The sequence below is a fragment of the Paralichthys olivaceus genome, chromosome 6, assembly GCF_024713975.1.
Source record: "Paralichthys olivaceus isolate ysfri-2021 chromosome 6, ASM2471397v2, whole genome shotgun sequence".
NCBI lineage: Eukaryota > Metazoa > Chordata > Actinopteri > Pleuronectiformes > Paralichthyidae > Paralichthys > Paralichthys olivaceus.
In genome coordinates, this window is record NC_091098.1 from 16,876,733 (window position 1) to 16,888,621 (window position 11,889).

Genomic DNA, 11,889 nt, shown 5'->3' on the forward strand with positions numbered 1-11,889 from the left:
CCTCTTCCCTCTCTCCCTCTGACACTGGTGACAGGGCAGTAGAGACGTAGACCTTTAGCTGAAGCCTGCGGACACAGTGAAACAGTAGACGTCCCCTTATGCATTTTTAACAGCTCAGCAGGTGATGGGAACTGTTTGGTTGGGACGGTTTGTCCACAGATAGAGTGACCAAGTGATCAGGTGAGTCCAAACTGCTCTGTTTGTTTCCGGCATTTGTGAAAACGAATGTTTTCAGGATTTTACCCTCAACCTGCACTAAACTGCAACCGAGAGCATAGATAAGTTTGAGAACATACCTTGACTATGAGGTGGACTCTTAAGTAACTTCAGTCTATAGTTTTACAGCTTAATCAATAACTACAAATCAGCCGTGTGCATTCAACATGATTTGTTGGTATCTGTATTCTCTGTCAGGCCATGGCTTTTTCAAACTGCTCTGCTCTGTCTGCTGTAAATACAAAAGAGAATTTTGAGCCTGAGTGGATCAACTCGATCTATTCCAGGAGAGGATTTAACCTTAAAAGAATGAATCCTTCTCTTTCACCGTAAGTTGAGAGGAGAGGAAAACACACCATCATAGGTTTTTCATTGAAAAAGGGGGCAGCCGCTCTCTCAGAGTGCTGCGATCAAGACCCGCTCACCTTTGACCCTGCATGTGAAGTTGTTGCATCTCACTCCATCTGAGTTGCAAAACAATCTGTGTGAAACTTTCACATCTGCCCCAGGATCCCTTTTGGGTAGACACGTGTGAAGATAAGCAGTAAAGTAGGATGCCTGGAGCCAGTGGAGTCAACGTGGAGGGGTCGTGTGAGGCCCTGTGTCGAACTCTGGTGTCTCAGAACGGACTGCAGAGAGAGACGGCCGACATCTCCCAGTCTGTCCTCTACACCTCACTGATGGGCCTGCTTCTGGTTGCTGACAACGAGGTGTGCAGAACACACACAATACAGCAGAAAACCTTATGCCCTAACTTTCAAGTGTGGAAGCCTTGAATGATTGTTCTCAGTTCAGAATTAAGACACAGTCACACGATAAAATCATGTAACAGAATGAATGGAGGGTACATATGGGCATGCATGTGTTTTAGCACCTGTCAGCATTCCTTGGTCACTAATAGGATGAACGCTTGAGGCTGACCTCCTTTTAGCCTCTCTTGTTATGCTAATGAGATAAGAAGGCTAAATCTGTCCTACCAATCTTACACACTCACTGACATGACAGTGTTAAAGCAGACACACACACACAGCACCATGGTGTACAGACACAGGCAGGGGTCAGAAAGGACACATTCAGCGAGGTACATGTGCACACTTTTTTTGTTGACAAATTCACATACAACTAGAAAATGAATCAGTAGTACCTCCACCAAGGCTGCAAAGGGGGGCACCAAATTTCACACACTTATTGATATCGAATTCCTGAATCAAGATTCAAGACAGTATTTCCTGGGAAAGGGTGAAAATGTTTAAAAAACACCTTATCACACAATGTTCATTAAAGGGGAAAACAACTTTTATGAGTTCTTTCTTGACTAATATCGCATGGATCTACCAAGTTTCGTGGTAATCCATCCAGCAGTTTTTGCATATGAAAACATAACGGAGTATATATATATATGCTTTCAGACTACCTGGTGTGCATTGTGCTCTTTTTATTTTCCAGAAAGAGCAGCTCACCTTAGGAAGTGGGAGGATCGGCCTTAGAAACATAGGAAACACAGTAAGCATTGATGCATCATGAATCCCACTGTATTACTGTACAGCCTGAAAACATTTTTGAAACATCGTCCTCACCTTCTGCTTTTACTTTGTCTCTGACTCAGTGTTTCCTGAACGCAGTCGTCCAGTGTTTGTCTCACACGTGTGGCCTCCGGGACTACTGCCTCCTCAAGTCCCACAGGCAGGAGAAGTTCTCCAAAGAGGAGGCGACGCTCATGGAGGGTACGTTTCAGTCTACTCATGTTCTCTCCTGATCTTCCCTCTTGCATGCAAATATTTTTTTTGCCATTTTCTCACCGCTCCTTGTCTTCCAGCTTTCTCTGAGGTGCTGTCAGGCCTTTGGGATGCAAATGAAGGACACACAGCTGTAAATCCACGACAGTTTTACAACAATTTTAAAGAAGCTGTGCCTTATTTCAGTGGTTACAGGTGAGAATGTTAATGATTTTTTTTCTTTTTTCTCAAGGTGAACTTCCTTTTGTTTTGGAGTTTTGTGGAGGCAACATTACTTCAGTGCATGGAAACATAAACTACTTTTATATTTATGAAGGTACACTCCATCTGTAAACAATTTAAACTAGACTAGACCTGCGACAGTCCTCTTATGAAACCACATTTAAATTGAATATTACCAGATTTTGATTTGGATCTGCACCAAATTGCACACATTCATAAATATCAGTCTCATAAATAAACTTTTTTTTCTTCATTCGTGATTAATGAAAATGTTGAAAAACGTCCAATCTCACATTGTAAAAGTAAAATCCTGGATCTGCCACCAGATCCTCACCAAAATATATTCAGCTCTTGAATCATTACACCTCCTTCCATCAAGTTCGGTTCTAATGCGTTCATTAGGTTTTGAATAATCTTGCTACAAACAAACAAACAAAGCATCTAAATAACAGACAGATGTAAAAATACAATCTTCTATATAGGGATGGTTTCTCAGAGACTTTTATAGAAGTAGCTGCCTGCAACGGTGACCTTCTGAAATCTCTCTGTGTTTAACTCACGCAGTCAACAGGATGCTCAGGAGTTTCTCAGGTTCCTGTTGGACAAACTTCACACAGAAATCAACCGCAGGCCGTACGTTCGACGTGCAGGAAAGGACCCCGAACCAAAATATGCCAGGATTAGGTGCGTATGTTTATTTTGGAAAGATTCTATCATTAAAATCTAAACTGTCCTTTTCTTGACCACGTTCTCATCATCTCTTAACCTCTTATTAGACTTTCAGAAGAGGCAGTTGCCATGTGGAAGAAGCACTTAGAGAGAGATGACAGCAGAATAGCAGGTGAGGAGAGAAATCTGATCAGAATCATCTGTCAGTAATATTGTTTGAATCCACCACTGATATACCCCCCCCCCCCCCCCCCCCCCCCCCCCATCAGACCTGTTCTCGGGCCAGCTGCGGAGCTCGCTGCATTGTTCGGTGTGCTCGCACTACTCCAACACATTCGATGTGTTCTGTGATCTGTCGCTGCCCATCCCCAAGAAGAGCTTTGCCGGGGAGGTGACGCTGAAGGAGTGCCTGGATCTCTTCTCTCAGGAGGAGAAACTGGACAAGGAGAATTCACCAGTAAGTTGATGCAGAGAGAACAAAAACAGACTATGTTATATCAGTGTGTCAAAGTTCAGCAGCACTGACAGTGTGAGCTGGTAACGGTTTCATTCAAACCTACATCTATTTTATTTGTTTGTTTTATTCATTCAAACTCTTGCTTTTGAAAATGTGGAGTAAATGTAACTGTAGATAATATGAAAAGCCATCATTGATTACATTATTGTTCTCATTTGTCTACTCTGCTGTTCGACTTGAAAAAAGATTGGCAACGGCTTCCTTTTAGTTTTTTTTATCTTTCTGTGTCTGTTAACAAAATCAAAACATTGTGGTAGAATGAAAATTAATTTTAGCAGAGGGAGGAAGGAAGGAAGGAATTCAAGATGTCTTTGTCAGACCGGGTCTGGAGGCTGAACACTGAATACACCCAGGGAGCCAACCGAAGTTCCCAGACCACATTGCGAGGAACAACACTCAGGCCAGAGTGGTTTTAACATTAGAGTCGTCCAAGCAGGTGATCACAATGGAGCTCACTGTCCCATGGGAAGACCGGATGGAGGAGGCCCATGAGCATAAGAGGGCCAAAAATCTGGTGCCTGGTGAAGGAGTGCAGGAGCCTAGGTTAGGGTAGAGCCACCAAGAACATGATGGAAGCTGCAGAAACAGCTTCAAGGTAGCTGTGGATCAGAGGAACCATGGCGCACTAAGCTACTTGGACACAAGCCGGGGACTGATCACCCCCGGCTGGGTTCACCCAGATGAGGGTGTATGGCGATCGATGACTTGAAACACCCTACGACCTTGGGCTCATCACTGATGATGTGTCTAAGTTGCACCAGCTGGTGTTGTAAGGAACACGAAAAGGAAAATATTTGGTCTGAGAATCGATTTAAAAACAGTTGTAAGGGTCAGGCACCAAGAAATACTTTCTCATGAACAAGTATTTACGTCATAGTTAGGTAAGAAATGTATTTTCCCGTAGGGCAGATGAGTCATAACTACTTCAGTGGGTTTCTTTATAAGCCACTGAAACCTTGAATCCAATTTTTTTTTCTAAGATTAAAACTTCATGATGAGATAATCACTAACAAACAAATGATTATCTATTGTTATTCAGAGATTAAGACTCAAAATGGAAATTCTGTTCCATTAAAGTTAGTTGACAGTTGCCTTGAGTGGCGGTGGAAACATTCACAAACAAACCTACAGCTGTCGTCACCTTGTGACTCAACTGCTAAATTCTCATTGCTGCATACTAGACATACTAGTTTAACCACACCCACCTCACAGCAATAAAAATGACACAGACAACACAAGAGAAACTTTCATGTGAATCCAAAACTGTTTTATCCTCTGCAGAAGATTCCTTATCCATTTAAGACCTCATCACTGAGTGACATGTATTTTCAATATTATCATCCCGTTGTGTTAAATGTTTGTGTGTTTCTGTTTCTTGTGGGTTTCAGATGTGTGAGAGGTGTAACAGGCGTACAGAGTGCACCAAGCGACTGTCCATCCAGAGGTTTCCCCAGGTTATTGTGATCCGTATCCTTGGCAACAACTCTTACTCATTGTATTATGAGTGTGTGATGTTCATGTGCAGGACGTTGTGATGATGCTTAACAGCCTCTGTTCAGATCTGAATCGTTTTACGACTTCCCGGTGGTCTATCAGTAAAAGCACAGTATACGTCTCCTTCCCACTCACTAACTTGGACCTGGGACCCTACGGACCCATCGACTGTGGTAATGCACACAAACTTTTCCCTCTATTTATTCTAATTTACTCCATTGATACAGGTTCTCTTTTCATATGCATGTTTTCTATTACTGTGTGTCATTTATTTATTTAGAGAATGCAGTGAAAAGTTGAACAGCCACTCCTATATTGTCTTCATGCTGTTTAAATTCAAAACAAATGATTTGACATCTGTAAAATAATATTGATTATATAAATCTTATAGTGTGTAATATTTCACTGAGCTTCTCTTGTCAATAAGCCTGCACTGGAAATGAGCTTCATCTGAGAGTCCTTATCAGAGTCCAAATTCCTCTGTCTGATAAACCTGAGCTCCTCACAGCTGCATCAGCAGTTGCAGTATCTTATGAAAGGTGGAAGCTGGTCATTTAAAACTGCACTGTTTCTTCTTTCCCAGTCAACAGGGTAAACTTTTCTCCCTGCATATTATTTTCAAATATATCCAGAGATCAGATTTATCTTCTAGGTTGAGCTGTGCACTGGGTTCAATGTTCTATCACTAAACTATATTTCTAATACCACCTTATCGCTGAGTTGTACCGAGATGAAGAATATACCTACATGTACTGTAAAATATTTAATGAATTTAGTTCATGTATTCTTTGAGTGTTGTAAAATTAGATTAGCCCCTTTACTGCCCAGCTTATTAAGATATGGTGTATTTTATGATTGAGCCTCAATTGGACGGAGGGGGGCAGTAAGCTCTTTATATTTATATCTAGATATATAGTTATTCCCATCCGTACTTAGTGATTATCCAATGTTGTGCCGTTACAATACTGTGTATGTGCAGGGATAACACACCGTTACGTGTTGTTGTATAAAGTTTTCAACACTTGATAGCTGACTTGTTCCCTTTCGTTGAATAATCTTTTATCATTTGTTTGTATTGTTTTAAAATGATCAGTTGCATCATTGAACTCTGAGGCAATCACTGTTTTAAGGGTCTGAGTGATGCCCACTAGTCTAGTCAGTGTTTGTCAGGGGGTCGCATTCATGTTTTATATCTGCAATATCGACACACAGTTTGATCCCTAAATACCACCTAACTTCACCAGCCCCAACCATAACCACAGATGGAGGTGGTTTCTTATTGTAGTAGATTATTTCAGAATTTGTAAACATGGGAAACAACATGGTTGTGAAGAACAGAATGAGTAACTCACTATATCCACATATGCTCTCACAGGCCCAGTTCTGTATAATCTATATGCAATATGTAACCACGCTGGGACGGTGAACATGGGCCACTACACAGCCTGCTGTTCAGATGGAAATGGTTGGTGCTTCTACAATGACTCCAGGTAAAACTTGCTCCTCCACTCAGATCAGTACAGTGCCCTAACTGCACCCTCTGTACAAACTTGATACTGTTTGTCACAATTACTCTCCACCCTATTTCCAACAGTGTGACTCCAGTGTCAGAGAACCAGCTTCAGACCAATCAAGCCTACGTGCTGTTCTACCAGCGCAGCAACAGCTCCGCCGCCATCAGGAAATAGGCCTCAGACTGGCTGAGTCGTGCAGCCAATCAGAGCAACTTTACCTCCAGTGTCCATAGAAACAAATAAAGGCAGCAGGGCTGTAACTCTGGCATCTGTGAACTTCTCAATCTCAGTGATGCATGCCCTGAAATAAACTCTGAGGAGGAGGAGGAGGAGGAGGAGGAGGAGGAGGAGGAGAGAGGCTCTGTCCACTGTATAGCCGATGCTTTTAAAGTCTCAGCGTAGACAGACTGTAGCCTGAAGAGTTTCTGTGTCCCAGTTTTCAGGCAGCAGTGCACATCTGTGTGCATACACATGCTCTTAATTTAAAATGAATATGATTCATGCATGCTGACATAAACACCCCCCCCCCCCCCCAAAAAAAATAAAATAAATAAAGAGCATTTTGGGTGGAATAGAAAATAGGCAAAATGTCTTGACTAAACTGTGACATAGAACTCAATCTTCATTGATATTTTAAGTTACAGTTTTCGAAAAATATACTTTGATATGATAACATCTGTACCCTAGCTTTTAACTTAATCTGCTACATGGACAGTTAACAAAGTTTCAAATATTAAATTAAGCTATATTTTCCCCTATTTTTCTCATATATGATTTCATATGTATATTATATTTTTTTTACGTACATATTTGTACATATTGTATTTATTGGATTACTAATGTTTTTAAGTCAATAAAAGACCAATCAAAAAGAGACATGGACTTGTTGTTGTTGTTGTTGTGGGTGGTGTTGTATTCACTGTTGGAAGAAGTGCTCAGATCCTTTACTTAAGTAAAAGTACCTGCATATTGAAGTATTATCAGCAAAATGTATTTTGATTGTACTTTTCATACAAAATTTGAATCAGACTAAAGCTGTCAAATAAATGTAGAGGCATCCAAAGTATAATTTTTTTATCTCTAACAGGTAGTGGAGTAGAATTATAAATTAATCTGAAAAAATCTAATCAGTCAAGTGAAGGACAAAGTTCAAAGTATCGATAAGGATTGAACTTTTACTAGACAGTTTCTAATAAAACGTATGTTGTTATATTAGTTATATATGTTGTCATAAATATATATAAATGGTCTTATTGATTATCATCATTATGTTTCTCTTGATGAGCCCTAATGTTGATCAGAGTTGAAGTCCATGAATAAACAAATTGTTCATATCATTAATATAATATATATTGTATATCCAGACATTTGGTGGGGGGGCTCAAGATTTTGAGATACCTGAGAACAAATTCAAACTTTACCAAAGTACTGCACTCGAGTAGATGAGCTATGTTCTGTTGTTAATGTGTGATGATAATGTAATTGCATGAACATTTCATGTTTTATTGAGGACGTAATGGTGCCATAGGCTGATGACGAGTGACGTCATTGCGCACATGCGTATGAGCGGTGGGCGGAGTCATCCAGTCGGTCAGGAAGAGGCGAAAGGCGGACACAGAAACATCAAGCGGTAAATCTTTCTCAACAGCAGCTTTTCCACCGTCACCCGGCGTTTGTTTCGGTTCCAGGTTCATCACAGAACTGCGATGAACGCGCGGGCTATAGTTTCAGAGAGATTGAGTGAAATGACAGCGATTGAAACCGCTGGAAACACCGTTAGCTTCGACGCTAGCTGCTGTTAGCTGCTTTGACAGGCCCCGGACTGCACCGCACAGCGTCTGAGCAGGAACGAGAACCCAGCAGCGAAATGTTGTGTTTACACCGTCCTCTCTGTCCTCTCTCTGTCTGTTAGCCGAGGCTTTGCTCTGGTGAAGTTAGTCCGAATACACCGGAATGTTTTAATGGAAATAAAAGCTAAAAGGAAACCGGTGTTCCAGCGTCACCGGCGTTATCTGGGTTACTTCTGCTAAACAGGAGGAACTGTCGAGGAAACCACATACGTGTTGTATCAGCACTGTGCTCATCACAGAAAGTCTTACTCACCCTGCGCACTTCTGACAAACCCTCTATGATTGAATTATCAGTGGCTGACTTTATAGTCTATATCTATGACCTGTTTTTTTTTTTACTCTCTTTTTTTCATAGATGGCAGCAATCAGGAAGAAGTTGGTGATAGTTGGGGATGGTGCCTGTGGAAAGACCTGTCTGCTCATCGTCTTCAGCAAGGACCAGTTCCCAGAGGTGTACGTCCCCACTGTGTTTGAGAACTATGTGGCAGACATTGAAGTGGATGGCAAACAGGTGAGACGTACTGGGAACACTGTCTGCAAACCAAGGGGCTGGAGGCCCAAAGGGTCCTTGATTTAGAGAGTTGGAGTCTGCAGCAAAAGGAGCAGTTCTTCACTCATTTATTGGTCATTTACTCTTTTATAATTTTTACGTTCTTGTGTTTGACTGTTTTGTTTGCCACTGGATGCCTACATTTCCCTCAGGATCAATAAAGTTATCTATTCATCTATCTATCTATCAAATAAGGTTTTAGTAGAATTTTAGATATTTGTTTTGCTGTTAAATAGAGCGGCAAAGATTTGTCTAATAATCTCTAGGCGTAAAATCAAAGAACAGATATATTCATAATCGGTTTTAAACAAAAATGCCAAATCTTTTCTGGTTGTTGAAGAAAAAAAAAAAAAAAGGATTTTTTCCGGCCTCATACATGGTGTAAATGTAATGCCTTTGGTGTTTGGACTTTATTAAAAAAAGTATAATGGGCCTTTTTAAAAAAAAAGTCTTTTTGAAGAATTGTTGGTTAAACTGTAATGGGAATAATGTGGAGTAACAGCAATTTGCAATATTGGGCTGCAGCTAATGATTGTTTTTCTTTAGCGATTAATCTGCTAATTATTTTTGCAATTAAATCGTCAATCTATGAAACAATAAAAAATACGGAAAATGCCAAGGTTAAGAATACAAGGGTGATCTTATGAAGATTGGTTAATTGATTCATTGATTAATTATTTCCTACAAGAATGACAGGTATATTATATTGTTAGAGTCTCTTTGTTCTTGTTTTTCCCATTTCTCTGCACTATCAGCTCTATAGGCATCCTTGTTTATCTGCTCTCTTCCTATAGAAAGAGTTAGAACAATGTAAAATGGGTCAGTTTAACTGTGCAACTTAAATAATCAAATTTCGTCTACATGTCCAACACTCCAAAGCTGCCATTTTATCTCTGCAACTTTCAATTCACATAAATCTGTCACGGTTTTTCAGGTGGAACTAGCACTTTGGGATACGGCCGGACAGGAAGACTATGACAGACTGAGGCCTCTCTCCTACCCTGACACTGATGTTATCCTCATGTGCTTCTCCGTAGACAGCCCTGACAGTTTAGGTACCGTCTTTACAACACACACACACCACTTGATATTACTATTGTTACTATTGTGAAAGGGATACATGTTGCTAAATACTGCTCTCTCTCCCTCTACTCACTATAGAGAATATTCCAGAAAAGTGGACTCCTGAGGTGAAACACTTCTGTCCAAATGTTCCCATCATCCTGGTGGGCAATAAAAAGGATCTGCGCAATGATGAGCACACCAGACGAGAGCTTGCCAAAATGAAACAGGTCAGTGCAGAACATGCTTGGGATGTACACATTTGTCTGTATAAATATTGAAAAAGTGTAACCTTCTCTGACATGTGTCTCTAGGAACCAGTTAAACTTGAAGATGGAAAAGAGATGGCAAACCGCATCAGTGCCTATGGCTACCAGGAGTGTTCTGCCAAAACCAAAGATGGTGTGAGAGAGGTCTTTGAGATGGCAACTCGGGCAGCACTGCAGGCCAAGAAACGTGGCAAGAAGTCCAGCTGCCTTCTGTTATAGGCGGAGATGAGGAGGGAGCTGATCTCGAGCACAGATGGAGAGGGTGGCTTCTGATGAGATTTGACATAGGGGAGAATATCGGGGAGGTCCCAGAAAAGTTTTGCAGATGTTCAAGTTCTGATCTGCCAATTATCCTCAGCAAATTAAAGCAGGTCTGAAATGAATTGATAGGCTTCTACACATTGGTCCTTTGTCTATACTATTAGGTTATGTGCCATTTTGCTTGCATCTATCAAAAATGTTCAGATCTAGAAGTCTCTAAGGCAGGTGGTGGGGGGGTGGGGATGATTTAAAGTTGAGTAGATGTAAACAGATTGAAATGTGCCATGATGGGAATGAAGAGAGAAAAAAGGTCCTTACCAGGCCAAAGATAATGTGGAAATGAGAGAGAGAAAGGAAAAAAAAGACATTAATATAAAATAGTTTTGAATTAAGACCATGTGTAAGTGGATTTTACACAGTATCGCCTACATGTAGTGCCTTGAGAGCAGTGGTCATGAAGAGTAAGTTAAGGGGTAGGGATTCATAACTTGGATGGGATGTTATGTCGTTTATAGTGTCCTCACTTCATGTTTGTGAATGCTTCTCCCCTGTTATTGGCTTGGCTCCTTCAGGCCCATTTTCTGACTCAGGCGCTATGCAGGGGTATGCCTAAACCAGATTGTATAAGATATTTTCCCATACTGAATTACTCACATGAACTTCAGTGTGTGTGTGTTTGCGTGCGTGCGCAGCTGTATGGTGGTTTGTTTTTTCCAGTGCAGGTCTGCATGTGGTGAATGTGTGTATATTTGTGCGCGTGTGTATTAACATACTATGTGTCTACGTACTGTATGCATGGAAAATCCCTCTGTGTCTCTGACCTAACCCCATGTTTCCATGCCAAAGTTACCCCTGATGACCACATTTACTGGCTCTGGCGGGTAATGGAACCAACAGCTACTCATTGTGATATACAAACCTTCACTTTACTGGAAGACATTTTACTGTAGCTAGAGGCACAATCAGGTTAAACATGTTATGAGTTCTTAGGACCTTTTTGTGTATACCAGAGATTCATTTGATTGTGTTAATCAGTGGGTAAAATCACGAGTGGTGTAGTCGATAAGTTGAATATTCTTTCATATAGACGATAGGGTTGTCTCATTACTATAATGTCCATTATGTACTGTATGTCTTACAAGGCCTTGCAAGGACATGTTAATGATGTGTATTTCAAGTTTGCCTTTTACTCAACTCTCCCATCGTCCCTTTTATGATATTGTCATTATTGTACTATAACTTTTTATTGTTGATGTCTCTAATTATCTTAGTATTTTTTAATCATTCTACTTAATCCTGTTATTATCAGCTTATGTCAGTTAAATGATAAAATTGTAACCGTAGTATTTCATTTAATTAATTGAAGGTCAAGCCTGGGCTGCGAGGTTGGAAGGTTTTGGGGGGTGGGCTGCTGGAGCTTTTTTTTTGTACTGTGACATATTGGGATTTCTGGATTTCTCTTTTTCCAAATAAAGCCGGTATTAGGGTTTTCTGTTGTATGGTGTCTCTGCTCCTTGATCCATTCATTC

At 40.7% G+C, this 11,889-nt stretch overlaps 2 protein-coding genes across 2 annotated transcripts; both read left to right on the forward strand.

Moving 5' to 3' along the window:
• Positions 1–40: 40 nt before the first annotated feature.
• usp21 (ubiquitin specific peptidase 21) lies at positions 41–7,244 on the forward strand. The gene is made up of 12 exons (XM_020096226.2): positions 41–180; positions 726–926; positions 1,663–1,719; positions 1,823–1,940; positions 2,033–2,147; positions 2,739–2,858; positions 2,951–3,015; positions 3,113–3,300; positions 4,749–4,827; positions 4,920–5,027; positions 6,230–6,344; positions 6,449–7,244. Exons 2-12 carry the CDS (start codon positions 771–773, stop codon positions 6,540–6,542), a joined length of 1,215 nt encoding a protein of 404 aa, XP_019951785.2. The 5' UTR covers positions 41–180; positions 726–770; the 3' UTR covers positions 6,543–7,244.
• A 616-nt stretch (positions 7,245–7,860) lies between these two features.
• LOC109635208 (rho-related GTP-binding protein RhoA-C-like) lies at positions 7,861–11,849 on the forward strand. The gene is made up of 5 exons (XM_020096227.2): positions 7,861–7,998; positions 8,574–8,729; positions 9,703–9,823; positions 9,930–10,060; positions 10,145–11,849. Exons 2-5 carry the CDS (start codon positions 8,574–8,576, stop codon positions 10,316–10,318), a joined length of 582 nt encoding a protein of 193 aa, XP_019951786.1. The 5' UTR covers positions 7,861–7,998; the 3' UTR covers positions 10,319–11,849.
• The last annotated feature ends 40 nt before the right edge of the window (positions 11,850–11,889 follow it).

Coding starts and splice junctions, on each gene's coding strand:
- LOC109635208 (XM_020096227.2), top strand. CDS start 8,574: ATGGCAGCAATCAGGAAGAAGTTGGTGATAGTTGGGGATGGTGCCTGT. Junction 8,730..9,702: donor TTGAAGTGGATGGCAAACAG/GTGAGACGTACT, acceptor ACGGTTTTTCAG/GTGGAACTAGCACTTTGGGA. Junction 9,824..9,929: donor AGACAGCCCTGACAGTTTAG/GTACCGTCTTTA, acceptor TACTCACTATAG/AGAATATTCCAGAAAAGTGG.
- usp21 (XM_020096226.2), top strand. CDS start 771: ATGCCTGGAGCCAGTGGAGTCAACGTGGAGGGGTCGTGTGAGGCCCTG. Junction 1,720..1,822: donor TTAGAAACATAGGAAACACA/GTAAGCATTGAT, acceptor TCTCTGACTCAG/TGTTTCCTGAACGCAGTCGT. Junction 2,148..2,738: donor CCTTATTTCAGTGGTTACAG/GTGAGAATGTTA, acceptor TAACTCACGCAG/TCAACAGGATGCTCAGGAGT.